The 14,990-nt window shown below is 40.5% G+C and overlaps 1 protein-coding gene and 1 non-coding gene across 4 annotated transcripts in view; one reads left to right on the top strand and one right to left on the bottom strand.

Moving 5' to 3' along the window:
- The window catches only part of DDX50 (DExD-box helicase 50), a 47,686-nt gene extending 32,702 nt beyond the window's left edge, over nucleotides 1-14,984 (bottom strand). Inside the window, exons 1-8 of one of the 3 annotated variants that reach the window (XM_026455319.1) lie at nucleotides 14,852-14,984; nucleotides 11,251-11,362; nucleotides 10,584-10,880; nucleotides 6,875-6,950; nucleotides 6,007-6,185; nucleotides 3,052-3,169; nucleotides 2,758-2,943; nucleotides 2,120-2,265 (exon numbers count right to left, since the gene is read on the bottom strand). In XM_026455319.1, coding sequence (XP_026311104.1) covers nucleotides 2,120-2,265; nucleotides 2,758-2,943; nucleotides 3,052-3,169; nucleotides 6,007-6,185; nucleotides 6,875-6,950; nucleotides 10,584-10,772 — 894 coding nt within the window. In that variant the 5' untranslated portion in view covers nucleotides 10,773-10,880; nucleotides 11,251-11,362; nucleotides 14,852-14,984. The remainder of the gene's footprint in view (nucleotides 1-2,119; nucleotides 2,266-2,757; nucleotides 2,944-3,051; nucleotides 3,170-6,006; nucleotides 6,186-6,874; nucleotides 6,951-10,583; nucleotides 10,881-11,250; nucleotides 11,363-14,851) is intronic. The other 2 variants (XM_026455320.1, XM_026455321.1) reach the window with 2 other exon arrangements.
- LOC111537987 lies at nucleotides 5,491-5,597 on the top strand. The gene has a single exon (XR_002730167.1). It is a non-coding gene; the product is annotated as a U6 spliceosomal RNA (small nuclear RNA).
- Nucleotides 14,985-14,990: the final 6 nt, after the last annotated feature.

Genomic DNA, 14,990 nt, shown 5'->3' with positions numbered 1-14,990 from the left:
AAAAAAAAAAAAAAAAAAAAAAAAAAAAAAAAAAAGAAATGACTGGGATTGTTTCAAATGCAGGGGTGAAGAAAAGATCATTGTTAAAGACTAGTAATAGGTAATGGGTACATCATGTTCTTTATACTATTCAATCTTTCTGGGTACATCATGTTCTTTATTCTATTCAATCTTTCTATTCAATTTACTATTCAATTTTATATGTTTGAAAATGTCCTTATCAACTTTTTTTACTGATACATTTTACATTCTTAGTGCAAAACTTTCAACCATTACAAAATACACAAAGCTTCTTATTTTTTACTTTTTTTTTTTTTTTGAGACAGAGTCTCAATCTGTTGCCCAGGATGGAGTGCAGTGGCGCGATCTCGGCTCACTGCAAGCTCCACCTCCTAGGTTCAAGCAATTCTCCTACCTTAGCCTCCTGAGTAGTTGGGACTACAAGCACGCACCACCATGCCCAGCCAATTTTTGTATTTTTAGTAGAGATGGGGTTTCACTATGTTGACCAGGCTGGTCTCCAGCTCCTGACCTCATGATCCACCCGCCTTGGACTCCCAAAGTGCTGGCATTACAGGCATGAGCTACCGTGCCCAGCCCACAAAGCTTCTTTTTGCCATCCAGCACTCCCTTTCCCAGAAGTAATCATTATTTGATGTTTATTCTTTCAACCTGTTTTTGCATATTTACATAAATGCCTAAGGAATCCATTTAGTATTTTTTTAAATAGTGTAATTTTTGTACACATCATTGCATAATTTGGTTTTTATCACTAATTCTTAACCACTGCATTACATTCTGCAGATACTACTATCCACTTAGTCACCTAGTCTTTCCTAAATACACGTATATATGCATCTATTAAATAGAAAGATGACATATGTTACCTAGTTGACTGTCATAAATACTGTAAATATTACTTTTTTTTTGAGATGTTGTCTCACACTGCCACCAGGCTGGAGTGCAGTGGCACGATCTTGGCTCACTGCAACCTCCGCCTCCTGGGTTCAAGCAAGTCTCCTGCCTCAGCCTCCCAAGTTGCTGGGATTAGTTGTGCGTCACCACACCCAGCTAATTGTTGTATTTTTAGTAGAGACAGGGTTTCGTCATGTTTGCTAGGATGATCTCGATCTCCTGACCCTGTGATCTGCCTGCCTTGGCCTCCCAAAATGCTGGGATTACACACGTGAGCCACCACGTCCGGCCCTAATTCTTTTTTTAAACATACCATTGGTTTAACTTCCAAGGAGTCAAAATCATAAACCTTTTCCCTTATGGATTCTTCTTCTGACTTCTCTGGGCTTTTTTTTTGAGACAGGGTCTCCCTCTGTCACCTAGGCTGGATTATGGCGGCGCAATCTCAGCTTACTGCAACCTCCATCTCCCGGGTTCAAGTGATTTTTGTGCCTCAGCCTCCCAAATAGCTGGGACTACAGGGACCCACCACCAGGCCAGTTAATTTTTCTATTAGTAGAGACAGGGTTTCACCATATTGGCCAGGCTGGTCTCAAACTCCTGACCTCAAGTGGTCTGCCTGCCTTGGGCTCCCAAAGCGCTGGGATTATAGGCATTAGCCACCATGCCTTGCCCAACTTGTATGTTAGAAAAGCATTCCCTTTCCTGAAATCAAAAAACTCTTTATTCACCTACATCTGCTTTAAGTTGTTTTACAGCTTAATTTTTCAAATCTTTGAGAAATTTTTTTGGTTTAGGGGAATGGGATGAGGATCTAACTTTTTTCACCTCAGCTTTAACAAATTATCTCCACACTATTCTTTTCTAGTCAATATAAATAGCCTTGTCATGTTGTAAATATTTTGTTGTTTTTTGTTTTTGTTTTTTGAGCTGCTTTAAAGAGAGAAACAAACACTTCAAATCTGTCTCTATGGCTGCTTGTGTGTTTCCTATTAGGACTTGCCTATTCATGTGCTTGTTTTCCCTCTATTTATTCTATTCTGCTACTCAGTCTCAGACTATGAAAATATATAGGTGTCTTACTAAGAGCAAAAAAGAAAGATTAGGCCTGAAGAGGTAACCAAAACTTAAGTTTAGCTTCAACAAATGTCAAAAGTAAATACCAACTAAAAGCTAAAATCTATCATGCTAGAAAGCTACTTACTTCCACAGTAGTTGCAGCCTTTTGAGTCATTTTTCCAACAAGGTCAACCTGCTCATATCTGGATTTCATGTATTTTTTTGCAACTTTGTATACCCACTGTGGGCAAGTTGCAGAAAAAAGTAAAGTCTGAGGATTGTCTTCAGAATCTTAAATAAACAAAAAGAATTAAATGTTTTCTTAATTTCCCATGAGGTAGCCAGCTTTTAAAAATTCCAAGCTTCAAAAAAATAATGAAAAATTTAAAACCTGGGGTGAATTTTTAACACAGAGACTTCATTGCAATTATTAAAACTTTCAACTTGCAAAACTGGGGGACAATAGGAAGAGAACTGAACCTAAAAGGAAGGTGAGAATTTAAGAAGGAACAATGAACAAAAAAATCAATAAAATGAGTTAGTAAATCTAACCACTGACTATTAAAAAAAAAAAAAAAAAAAACAGAATAAAGCATAAAAAGCTAAGAAAATAGTTAAAAAGATGCTATCATACTTTCTTTTTCAAGGACAGAACAGATACCAAATTATTTTAGTTTTGTTAGAACACAGGGGACACTGCAATAAGAATTATTAAATACAAACTCGTTTGCATTTAAGATCGAAGAATAATTGCTAATGTGCTTATTTTGAATTAGGACATACCAGTTTTGTAGGATTCGTGAATAATATCTTCAACTTGTTCAGCAAAACCTAAATCTAACATTTGATCCACTTCATCAAGCACAACATGTCGCAGTTTAGAAAGATCCAATCGGCCACTCTGCAGATGGTCTTTGATACGACCAGGGGTTCCAACCAAGATGTCAATACCATTTCGAATATGATTAACTGTGAGAAGAGAGAAATGCCAACAATATGTAAAATTCACACTTTCACATTTATTTAAATATAAGTATCAAATACATCTTTGCGTTTCTATCACACATATTTACTCACTTTGGCTTTGATATGATGTTCCACCATAAAAACACGCCACACTGAGTTTTCTAGTTATATCTTTGAAGTCTTTGGCTACTTGGTTTGCCAGTTCCCTTGTTGGAGCCAAAACAAGTACCTGAGCAAGAGGTTTAAAAAACAAAAAGATACTTTTCTAAAGACATATCTGAATTAAAACCAAGAAGACTTTCTGTATGTGCATTTAAAACCAGGAATCTCTACATTAATGTCATAGTATTTAAAGATACAACACCAATAGCAACAAGAACAGCGGTGTGCCAGACGCGGTGGCTCACGCCTGTAATCCCAGCACTTTGGGAGGCCGAGACGGGTGGATCACGAGGTCAGGAGATCGAGACTATCCTGGCTAACACGGTGAAACCCGGTCTCTACTAAAAATACAAAAATTAGCCAGGCGTGGTGGCGGGCGCCTGTAGTTCCAGCTACACGGAAGGCTGAGGCAGGAGAATGGTGTGAACCCAGGAGGCAGAGCTTGCAGTGAATGGAGATCGCGCCACTGCACTCCAGCCTGGGCGACAGAGCAAGACTCCGTCTCAAAAAAAAAAAAAAAAAAAAAAGAACAGTGGTGTATATTTATTATATCCTCCCTTACTTCCTTCAGGTCTCTTCAGTAAGGTTTCCAAGCCCATTTTCATATCCCCCTGCCCCTTTATTATTTCTGCTCAGCACTTACACCACCCAAGATACTGATATTTTACTTATTTGCTGATTGTCTATCTCACCCGATAAAATGTAAGCTCCACGAAGGCAGGAATTCATGTCAGGTTGGGTTACTGTATCCCTTGCACTTCAAACAGTGCCTGGAGTGCCTGGTACAGCACAGGAAACTCAAAAATGTTTGCTAAACAAATGAATGTTCACCATGTGCTAGGAACTAATGCTTTACAGGAATTATCTAATTTGATTCTCATAAAAACTCATGAGTGGCATTATTACACCATTTTCATAAATGACAGACTCGTGTCTCAGAGAATTAAAGTCTTGCCCAAAATCAAACACCTAGAAATGGTGGAGCTGGAATCTCCAATAACATCTTTCTAATACAAAAGTTTTTTAAGGCAGCTTTAGGGCCAGGTGTGGAGGCTCACACCTGCAATCCCAACACCTTGGGAGGCCAAGGTAGAAGGATCACTTGAGGCCAGGAGTTCAAAACCAGCGTGGATTACACAGTGAGACCCCCAACTCTACAAAAAATAAAAAATTAGCCAAGTGTGGTGGCACCTGCCTGTAGTCCTACCTACTGGAGAGACTCAGAGGAAGAGAGAATTGCTTGAGTCCAGGAGTTCGTGGTTACAGTGAGCCATGATCACCCCACTGTACTTCATCCTGGGAAACAGAGTGAGACCATGTCTTTAAAAAAAAAAAAAAAAAAAAAAAGCCAGGTGCGGTGGCTCACACCTGTAATCCCAGCACTTTGAGAGGCCGAAGCGGGCGGATCACAAGGTCAGCAGATCGAGACCATCCTGGCTAACACAGTAAAACCCGGTCTCTACTAAAAATACAAAAAATTAGCCAGGCGTGGTGGCGGGCGCCTGTATTCCCAGCTACTCCAGAGGCTGAGGCAGGAAAATGGCATGAACCCAGGAGGCGGAGCCTGTAGTGAGTCTAGATCCCACCAAGGCACTCCACTCCAGCCTGGGAGACTGAGCGAGTCTCCACCTCAAAAAAAAAAAAAAAAAAAAGGCAGTGTTGAGATTATATCCTATGTCCTATTTCAGTCTTTTCCTAATTTCACCCCCAAAACAACTCTCCGAAAAGATTTATCCTGTAAGTCAATACGGCCAACCTGATTTGGGATAGTTAATCCAAGACTATTATGATTTAATTATATTTATATATGTTAATTTGCTCTTACAATACTACCCAGTTGTCTTACAAAGAACAAATTACTTTTAGTCATACAGCTATTCATATTATGATGCTGATTTTTTTCTTCACTTTTACAATCTTATGTGCACGCAGCTTTTTAGGTCAAATTTTAGGCTTACATTTTACAAGTCCCCTCTGTCGGTTGATTTTACATTTATAAAATAAGACAGATGTCTAGCACCCCAATAATACATAAACAAGCAGTATCATTTCAATAATACTCTTCTTAAAAAGCCCATCTGGGCCAGGCGCGGTGGCTCATGCCTGTTATCCCAGCACTTTGGGAGGCCGAGGCGGGTGGATCACGAGGTCAGGAGATTGAGACCATCCTGGCTAACACGGTGAAACCCCGTCTCTACTAAAAGATACAAAAAACGAGCTGGGCGTGGTGGCAGGCGCCTGTAGTCCCAGTTACTCAGGAGGCTGAGGCAGGAGAATGGTGTGAACCCGGGAGGCAGAGTTTGCAGTGAGCCGACATCGTGCCACTGTACTCCAGCCTAGGTGACAGAGCGAGACTCCGTCTCAAAAGAAAAAAAAGTCCATCTGTGTGTACTCACTTCAGCAGCACATACACTAAAATTGGAATGACACAGAGAAGATTAGCATGAGCCCCGCACAAGGATGACATGAAAATTCATGATGCATTCCATACTAAAGGGAAAAAAAGTCAACACTGAAATAAATGATGCCGAACATTTACTGAATGACAAATAAATGAACACCTCTTTAGAAAATTCATTTGTTTAAAAGCAAAGGTCAGGACTGAAAAAAAGAGAAGAAAAGGGTCAACTAAATATATAAACTGTAAATAAGATATACTGGCTTTGTAATTCATGAAATTATAAAAGACATCTATGGATCCATGCACATCACATTCATATGCAAAAACTACTTCATTTTAACTATGCTTGAAATTTCTTTTTGTGAAAAACAACATATTTTTGCTTTTTAACAACACAGTGTTAACTTTTCTATCTTGGGGGTACTAGAACTTAGGACTGGTGTAACTTTCTTTCCCTTGCTGTTAGAGTAACATTTAAAGCTTTTACCCCCTATAATGATTACCTTTGGTGAGCGGCTTTTTTTAATTGTTTCTTGATTTCTTTGGAGTCTTTCAATTAAGGGGATGGCAAAAGAGAATGTCTTTCCTGTTCCTGTCCGTGCTTGAGCTATTAAATCTTTTCCTTCATATACAGGACCAAAGGTCTTAACTTGAATAGGAAAGAGATATGTTACCCCTCGACCTGTAAAATGAGATTTAATTAAAATACTTCTTTACGACTAGCATTAGGAAAAAATATATTCATTTGAAAATGACAATCATGATTCTTCTATGTCTGCCTAACGACATATCACCTGGTGACACAGCTATTCCTAACACAAACAAGAATTACTAAAAAATTAGTCTAAACTTTTGACAAATGTATATAAATCTTAAAGCTAAAAACAAGTCAGAATATTGAAAAGGATGATGTAAAAGTAACTGCAATTAAAGAACAGCTACTTCTCCATTCTTTTTATGTTCTCCTTTTGGTCAGAAAAGGCACAGGAGTTTTACAAAATCTAGTGATAGATTTTTAATTGCATATCCATTAAAACTGCATACCTTTGGGCCAGCCGTGGTGGCTCACGCCTGTAATCCCAGCACTTTGGGAGCCCAAGGCGGACAGATCACAGTGTCAGGAGTTCGACACCAGCCTGACCAACATGGTCAAACACTGTCTCTACTAAAAACACAAAAATTAGCCGGGCGTGGTGGCATGCGCCTGTAATCCCAACTACTCAGGAGGCTGAGGTAGGAGAATCGCTTGAACCCAGGAGGCCGGAGGTTGCAGTGAGCCAAGATCGCGCCACTGCACTCCAGCCTGGGCAACACAGCGAGGCTCCATCTGAAAACAACAGCAACAACAACAACAACAACAAAACTACATACCTTTCAGAAGCTTTATAGTCTCTTCAGAAATAGGAAAATTGGAGAAGGCTCCTTCTTTCTGTTCACGTGTTAAGGTCTGTAAAAATGAAATCCATGGCCTAAATAATATAATTTATATTCAACTCTTCTTCATTTACTGTTTTTAATTTTGTACAGATTCACTTACAAGGAAACTTACTGGAACACTCTTTTTTTTTCGAGACAGGGTCCCACTCTGTTGCCCAGGTTGGAGTGCAGTGGCACCATCACAGCTCACTGTGGCCACAACCTCTGGGCTCAAACCCTTCCCACCTCAGCCTCCCAAGTAGCCAGGACCACAGGCACACGCCACCATGCTCACTTACTTTATTTTTTGTAGAGACAGTGTCTCACCATGTTACCCAGGTTAGTCTTAAACTCTTGGCCTCAAGAGATCCTCTTGGCCAGGTGCTGTGGCTCACGCCTGTAATCCCAGCACTTTCAGAGGCCGAGGCAGGTGGATTACCGGAGGTTAGGAGTTCAAGACCAGCCTGACCAACATGGAGAAACCCTGTCTCTACTAAAATACAAAATTAGCCAGGTGTGGTGGCGCAGGCCTGTAATCTCAGCTACTCGGGAGGCCGAAGCAGGAGAATCACTTGAACCCAGGAGGCGGAGGTTGTGGTGAGCCGAGATTACACCATTGCACTCCAGCTGGGACAACAAGAGTGAAACTCCGTCTCAAGAAAAAAAAAAAAAAAAGATCCTCCCACCTTGGCCTCCCAAACTGCTGAGATTACAAGCATGAGCCACTATGCCCAGCCAAAAAGGTTATTTATTAATCTAAATCATACAGATGTAGACAAAATTATAAAGATTAACACAAGCGTATAAACTAAGCTAAAAGAAATTACATAATGAGGAATGTAAAGTTTTTCTGAAAATAAGTTAATTTATTCTATAGCTTTTGAAAGCTTTTTTATTTAGGTTGCTAATACAAGAGAAAATTACTGTAAGTTTGAAGATTTCTTTAACATATATACAAGTTAGCATGACATTATCATTTAACATTTATTGAAAACTCTGTACACTAATGTGTACACAGAACAAAAACAGTATGCCTACCCAGTCAGCTTTACTGTTCATGTGTTTAAAAGAGACATACACTAACGATTTTCAAACTTGGAATTAGATAAAAAATAATTTCAAATTCAAATTGCATGCCATTTAAACAAACTTCAATGCTGCTGTTACCTTTTTACAATTAAAAAAAAAATTACAAAAATAACACGCTGTTGGCCAGGCAGGGTGGCTCATGCCTGTAATTCCAGCACTTCGGGAGGCCAAGGTGGTAGGATCACTTAAGCCCAGGAGTTCAAGACTAGCCTGGGCAACACAGTGAGACCCTGTCTCTATCAAAAACAGACAAACAAAAAATAAATAATACACTGTCATTGTAGAAACTTTTGAAACTGGCAGGGCCCAGTGGTTTATATCTGTAATCCCAGCACTTTGGGAGGCCAAGGCAGCTGGATCACTTGAGCCCAGGAGTTCAAGACCAGCGTGGGCAGCACACTGAATGAAACACCATCTCTCCTAAAAATACACAAATTAGCCAGGCGTGGTGGTACATGCCTATAGTCCCAGGTACTCAGGAGGCTGAGGTGAGAGGATCACCTGAGCCCAGGAAGGATGAGGCTGCAGCAGTGAGCCATGATCGCACCACTGCACTCCATCCTAGGTGACAGAGTGAGACCTCATCTCAAAAAAACTAAAAAAAGAAAAGAAACTTTAATAACTACAGAGGAAAGAAAAACAAATTTAAAAGTTATTTATAATCCACTCAGCTAAAGCCACATTTGAAACATACTCCTCCAATCTTCACTCCATGCACATAAAATTTTTTAAACAGAAATAAAATCACACTGTATATACCATTTTATAATCTTTTTTTGTTATTGTTGTTGTTTTTGAGATGGAGTTTCGCTCGTATTGCCCAGGCTGGAATGCAGTGGTACGATCTCGGCTCACTGCAACCTCCGCTTCCCAGGTTCAAGCAATTCTCCTGCCTCAGCCTCCCAAGTAGCTGGGATTACAGGCATGTGCCACCACACCCAACTAATCTTTTTGTATTTAGTAGAGACGGGGTTTCACCCTGTTGGTCAGGATGGTCTTGGAACTCCTGACCTCAGGTGATCCACCTGTCTCAGCCTCCCAAAGTGCTGGGATTACAAGCGTGAGCCACCATGCCCATCCTATTTTTATCTTTTTTTTTTTTTTTTTTTTTTTGAGACGGAGTCTTGCTCTGTCGCCCGAGCTGGAGTGCAGTGGCCGGATCTCAGCTCACTGCAAGTTCCGCCTCCCGGGTTCACGCCATTCTCCTGCCTCAGCCTCCCGAGTAGCTGGGACTACAGGCGCCGCCACCTCGCCCGGCTAGTTTTTTTTTTTTTTTGTATTTTTAGTAGAGACGGGGTTTCACCGTGTTAGCCAGGATGGTCTTGATCTCCTGACCTCGTGATCCGCCCGTCTCGGCCTCCCAAAGTGCTGGGATTACAGGTTGAGCCACCGCGCCCGGCCCTATTTTTATCTTTTAACAAGATACAATGACCACCTTTTCTATTGTACACCCTTTGGGATAACTGTATTCTATTACATAACTATTGTATGTTTTATTTAAACCAATTGTCTACTATCAGACATTTAGGATGTTTAAATATTTGCTATTATCAACAATATTACTGTGATAAGAGTACTTATTCATAAATCTCTGCACACTTCTTGATCATCTCCTTAGGATAAATTCCTTTAAGTAGAATTCCTAAACTCTCATGTGATCTAAAGAAAATAATAAACTGTTAAACCTATTATAATACAGATTTTACCAAGCAAAATCCCACCAAAGTGAGAAGCAAGCCATACATTCCACTGTTAGCAATACAGATTTAAAGGACATTATTTAGATCAACAAACACATGGGCTTCCTGACAAACAGCAAATTCACAAATTAAAAAAAAAAAAGTCAAAAGTCATAAGACAAGGATTCAACATCTTTTCCCAACGCTCCCCAAAGATTAGGCATTAAGCTCAAATGTATATCAGCAATTATCATATTTAAAGAATATAAAGAATTACTAATTATCGGACCAGGGTAGTGGCTCACACCTGTAATCCCAGCACTTTCGGAAGCCGAGGCAGGTGGATCACTTTGAGGTCAGGTGTTCAAGACCAGCCTAACCAACATGGAGAAACACCATCTCTACTAAAAATACAAAAATTCGCCAGGCATGGTGGTGTCTGCCTATAATCTCAGCAACTCGAGAGGTTGAGTCAGGAGAATCGCTTGAACCCAGGAGGCGGAGGTTGCCATGAGCTGAGATTGTGCCATTCCACCCCAGCCGGGGGAACAGAGTGAGACTCTGACTAAAAAAAAAAAAAAAAGAAAGAAAAGAAATTCAAGTAGGTGACCATCAAGCAATTGAGAATAACTTTAGGAACCCAAACGTACAGAAAAGGTTTAAATTTGACTATTTCTCCCACCAGGCCCCAAGAAAAAAGTCATACAATGAAATAAACAAGGGCCAAAGGAAAAAAGACTCAGACTTCATCTGTACAGACTCTCTAGTGTAACTAAAAGTAAGTACTAGACACTAATCAAGAAATATTATATAATCAATTATGATTAGCCTAAAAATAATCAAATCAACCTATAGTTCAAGTATAATGTCAAATGTAAAATAAAAAGCATCCATACCTCCTCTAGTTTATTATCACTTGATTTATGAGTAGAACTATCTAAGGATGATACTCGCTTTGATTTTTTTTCATATTCATCAATATCTCCATTTGGTAGATCTTTTCTTCTTGACTTATGAGATTTAGAGAACTCATCTGAAAGTCTATTAAATCCTTCTTCAGTGTCTCCATTTAGCTTCTCTTTCATTTTAGTTTTTTTGGCCTTGGGAGCATCCAGGTCATCTGTAACACCATTTTCTCTTGTTTCTGATTTCTCATCTGAGTCATAATGGTGCCTTGACTTCCTTCTGTCACTCTGTGAACAAACAAAGTAGCAATGACAAGATGGTCAGAGGTTTTCTTTTAAGACTCTAGAGAAGTTAGCGTATGACTCCCCCACCAGTTCAGTTCAATCTACAGTTACTTTGAAAACCTACCTGGTAAAAATCCAGACTGGTTACTAATGCCAAGCTCTAAGCCTCAACTATTGCTAACTTTCTCATCCCATTCCTAGCATTCTCAAGACTCAGCCTCTAGCCCCTCTCTAATCCCTTCATAAGATTGAAGGAAAATTAAAACGGTTTCTCCTTAGGGAAAGAAAGACAACCCCAGAATTATAAATACTAAACAAACAAAAACTTGCAACATTTCCAAGAGAAAAAAATTAATACTTATTGAATACCTACCCAGCACTGTGTAATGTGTTTTCAGCTTATCTTGTTTAAATCTTCATAACAACCCTATAAGGGAAGTACAGGTCCATAATCCCTTATCCGAAATTGCGATATCCATAAAGCTCTGAAAACCGAAAGTTTTTTTGTAACTTATTTGGAGGCAAAACCTTACCTGAACTCATTTGATGGCAAAATTTAACTTGAACTAATGTGAAGCTCTTTATAGTCTTTATTTATCCCACTTAGTATGACTACTCATATTTAATATTAAGGTGTTTGATTACAGGTTTTGGGCCCCAAACGCTATCTGGGTGTTACCCTTCTAAAAATCCCCAGAATTCTGAATTCCAAAATACAACTAGTTCCAAGGATTTTGGATAAGGGATAGTGAACCTGTATTACCTTTGCCATTTTATTTATTTATTTATTTATTTTTGAGATAAGAGTTTTGCTCTGTCACCCAGGCTGGAGTGCAGTGGCACAATCTCGGCTCACTGCAACCTCCGCCTCCCAGGTTCAAGTGATTCTCCTGCCTCTCAGCCTCCCAAGTAGCTGGGACAACAGGCGTACACCACCACCAGTAGAGATGGGGTTTCACCACGTTGGCCAGACTGGTCTCAAACTCCTGACCTGAGGTGATCCATCCGCTTCAGCCTCCCAAAGTGCTGGGATTACAGGCGAGAGCCACTGCGCCCAGCCACCTCTGCCATTTTACAGACAAGGAAACAGAAGTTCTAAGAGGGTTAAGCAACTTGTCAAAGATCCACATGTGGGATTTCCTGCAGCTCTAAGTACTAGAAATTGAATCTAGCACTGCCTGACTTGAAAGCCCATTCTCTTTTCACATTATACTTCCTCCCTGCACTTTGACAATTCACAGGTTAAAGGAAAACAAAACGAAACTATATAATTCATACAGAAGTCCAATTGTTATACCTCCATGGAAGGACAGTAATCCCTGGATTTTTTTTTTACTTTTTTAATTTAGTTAAAAAAAAAAAAAGCACTATTCTGCAACTTCAATTTTAAAATGCCAAACTACTGGTCAGTGTTGTGATATTTATAGAACACAAGAAAGGATTTGGGAATTTAGGACTTTAGCCTGGTGGCTAGCTGTGGTGGCTCACGCCTATAATCCCAGCACTTTGGGAGGCCGAGGTTGGGCGGATCACCTGCGGTCAGGAGTTCGAGACCAGCCTGGCCAACATGGTGAAACCCCATCTCTACTAAAAATACAAAAATTAGCTGGGCGTTATGGCACACGCCTGTAATCTCAGCCACTCTCAAAAAAATGAATTACCTGGTCAAATGTTCAAAACAGATAGCAGTGACTGGTGACAGTAAAAACTACCACCACCAAAATGTTCACCATAACTTACACAACTTTTAGAGTTCTTTCACATATAATTTTCTCATCCATAAAATTGGAATTGCTGTGAGAATTGAACAATATGTGTGAAAATGCTTTGCAGTTGCACATTACATCATCTGATTGATCTACAGTTAATTGCACTAGCCCACATCTTTCCAAACCAATAGGTTCTACAGAAAAACAAGATTATTTATAGAGTCAGCCTTGGGGCTTGAATTGCTCCTGGGTCCTGCACTTCAGGGAGAAGTTGAAGCAAGGCAAAGTGAAACCTCTCGGTCCAAGCCCAGTAACATCTCAAGGTGATTAAATACATTATTCCACTTTAGACCCACAATGCTTGACACTCTCCATTTACTTGGTTTCAGTTACACTTTATATTCCCTTCTTACCTCTATCTTCTTACCTCTAACACATATCTTCTTCAATGGTTCCTCTCCTTCCTCCTCCAGTGGATGCTCCTTGAGTATCTGTTTTCTATGTTCACTTTTATTACTATTTTCATGGCTCAACACGTACTTCCAGACTCCCTTCCTCACCTACATTCCAACTCTAAGAATCTAAGTACCAGCTCCATATCTCAACACATCCAAACCAAAGTTATCTTCATCTCAATACCAGACCACTATTCGTTTTTATTTTGTTTTCTGAGACAGGTCTTACACTATCTCCCAGGCTGGAGTGCAGTGGCTCAATCATGATTCACTGTAGCCTCAACCTCCCTGGCTCAAGTGATCCTCCCACCTCAGCCTCCTGAGTAGCTGAGTCTACAGGCACGACCTACAACTGCGGCTAATTTTTTTTTTTCTTTTTTGAGACAGAGTTTCGCTCTTGTTGCCCAGACTGGAGTGCAATGGTGTGATTGTGGCTCTCTGCAACCTCTGCCTCCTGAATTCAAGCAATTCTCCTGTCTTAGTGTCCCGAGTAGCTGGGATTAACAGGCGCCTGCCACTATGCTGGCCTTTTTTTTTTTTTTTTTTTTTTTTTGAGACAGAGTCTTGCTCTGTTGCCCAGGCTGGTGTGCAATGGTGGGATCTCGGCTCACTGCAACCTCTGCCTCCCGGGTTCAAGCAATTCTTATACCTCAGCCTCCTGAGTAGCTGGGATTACAGGCACACACCACCACATCCAGCTAATTTTTGGGGGGGTTTTTTTTTTTTTTTTGAGATGGAGTCTGGCTGTGTCACCCAGGCTGGAGTCCAGTGGCGCAATTTTGGCTCACTGCAACCTCAGCCTCCCAGGTTCATGTGATTCTCTTGCCTCAGCCTCCTGAGTAGCTGGGATTACAGGCGCCTGCCACCATGTCTAGCTAATTTTTGTATTTTTAGTAGAGACGGGGTGTCACCATGTTGGCCAGGCTGGTCTCGAACTCCTGACCTCAGGTGATCCACCTGCCACAGCCTCCCAAAATGCTGGGATTACAGACGTGAGTCATTGCACCTGGCCTTTTTTGGTATTTTTAGTAGAGATGGGGTTTCACCATGCTAGCTAGGATGGTCTCGATCTCCTGACTTCATGATCCACCCGCCTCAGCCTCCCAAAGTGCTGAGATTACAGGCGTGAGCCACCACGTCCGGCCTAATTTTTATATTTTTAGTAGAGACAGGGTTTCACCATGTTGGCCAGGCTGGTCTTGAACTCCTGACCTCAGGTGATCCGCCTGCCTCAGCCTCCCAAAGTGCTAGGATTACAGGCATGAACCACCACGCCTGGCTAATTTTTTCATTTTTTATAGAGACAGGGTCTCTACAAAACTCTACCTAAACTCCTGGGCTCACGCAATCCTCCCATCTTAGTGTTCCAAAGTGCTAGGATTACAGGCATGAGCCACTGCGGCTAGCCACCAGAACAGTATTCTAATCTCCATTTCTTTTAGTTGGTATTCCAATCCGTTTCCAACTCTCTGGTTATCTTTCATAGTTAAAGGGCCGTCAACACATATTTCTGGAGAATTTACAATGTGAAAGCCACCAATTTACAACAATATAGTGAAACATAAGGATGGACAACGATTTGGTCATTTTCCTCAAGAACTTTTCGGAAATATGTGGCATAATATAGGAAAAATGAACTAATTTTACATAGAAATGCATAATAAATGTCAATCAAATGATAAAGATAGCTACTGAAACTAGGTAACTGTACACTAGGGTTGTTAAGAAAAACATAAACTAGGCCTTGACAGGTGGACAGGATTTGGATGCAAAAGACAAGAATTTCAAAACAAGCCTTTTTAAAAAATACCTGCTTAGTTTCCTGCTTACACTCTAGGTAGCTTCAGTAGTCAAATTCACAGAGCGAAAGTAGAATGGTGGTTGCCGGGAGTGGAAGGAGAGAGGAATGAGAAGTGGGTGTTTAATGGGCACAGAGTTTCAGTCTGGGA

Source organism: Piliocolobus tephrosceles, chromosome 9 (genome assembly GCF_002776525.5).
Source record: "Piliocolobus tephrosceles isolate RC106 chromosome 9, ASM277652v3, whole genome shotgun sequence".
Lineage (NCBI taxonomy): Eukaryota > Metazoa > Chordata > Mammalia > Primates > Cercopithecidae > Piliocolobus > Piliocolobus tephrosceles.
This window is presented reverse-complemented; position numbering and strand designations above follow the sequence as displayed.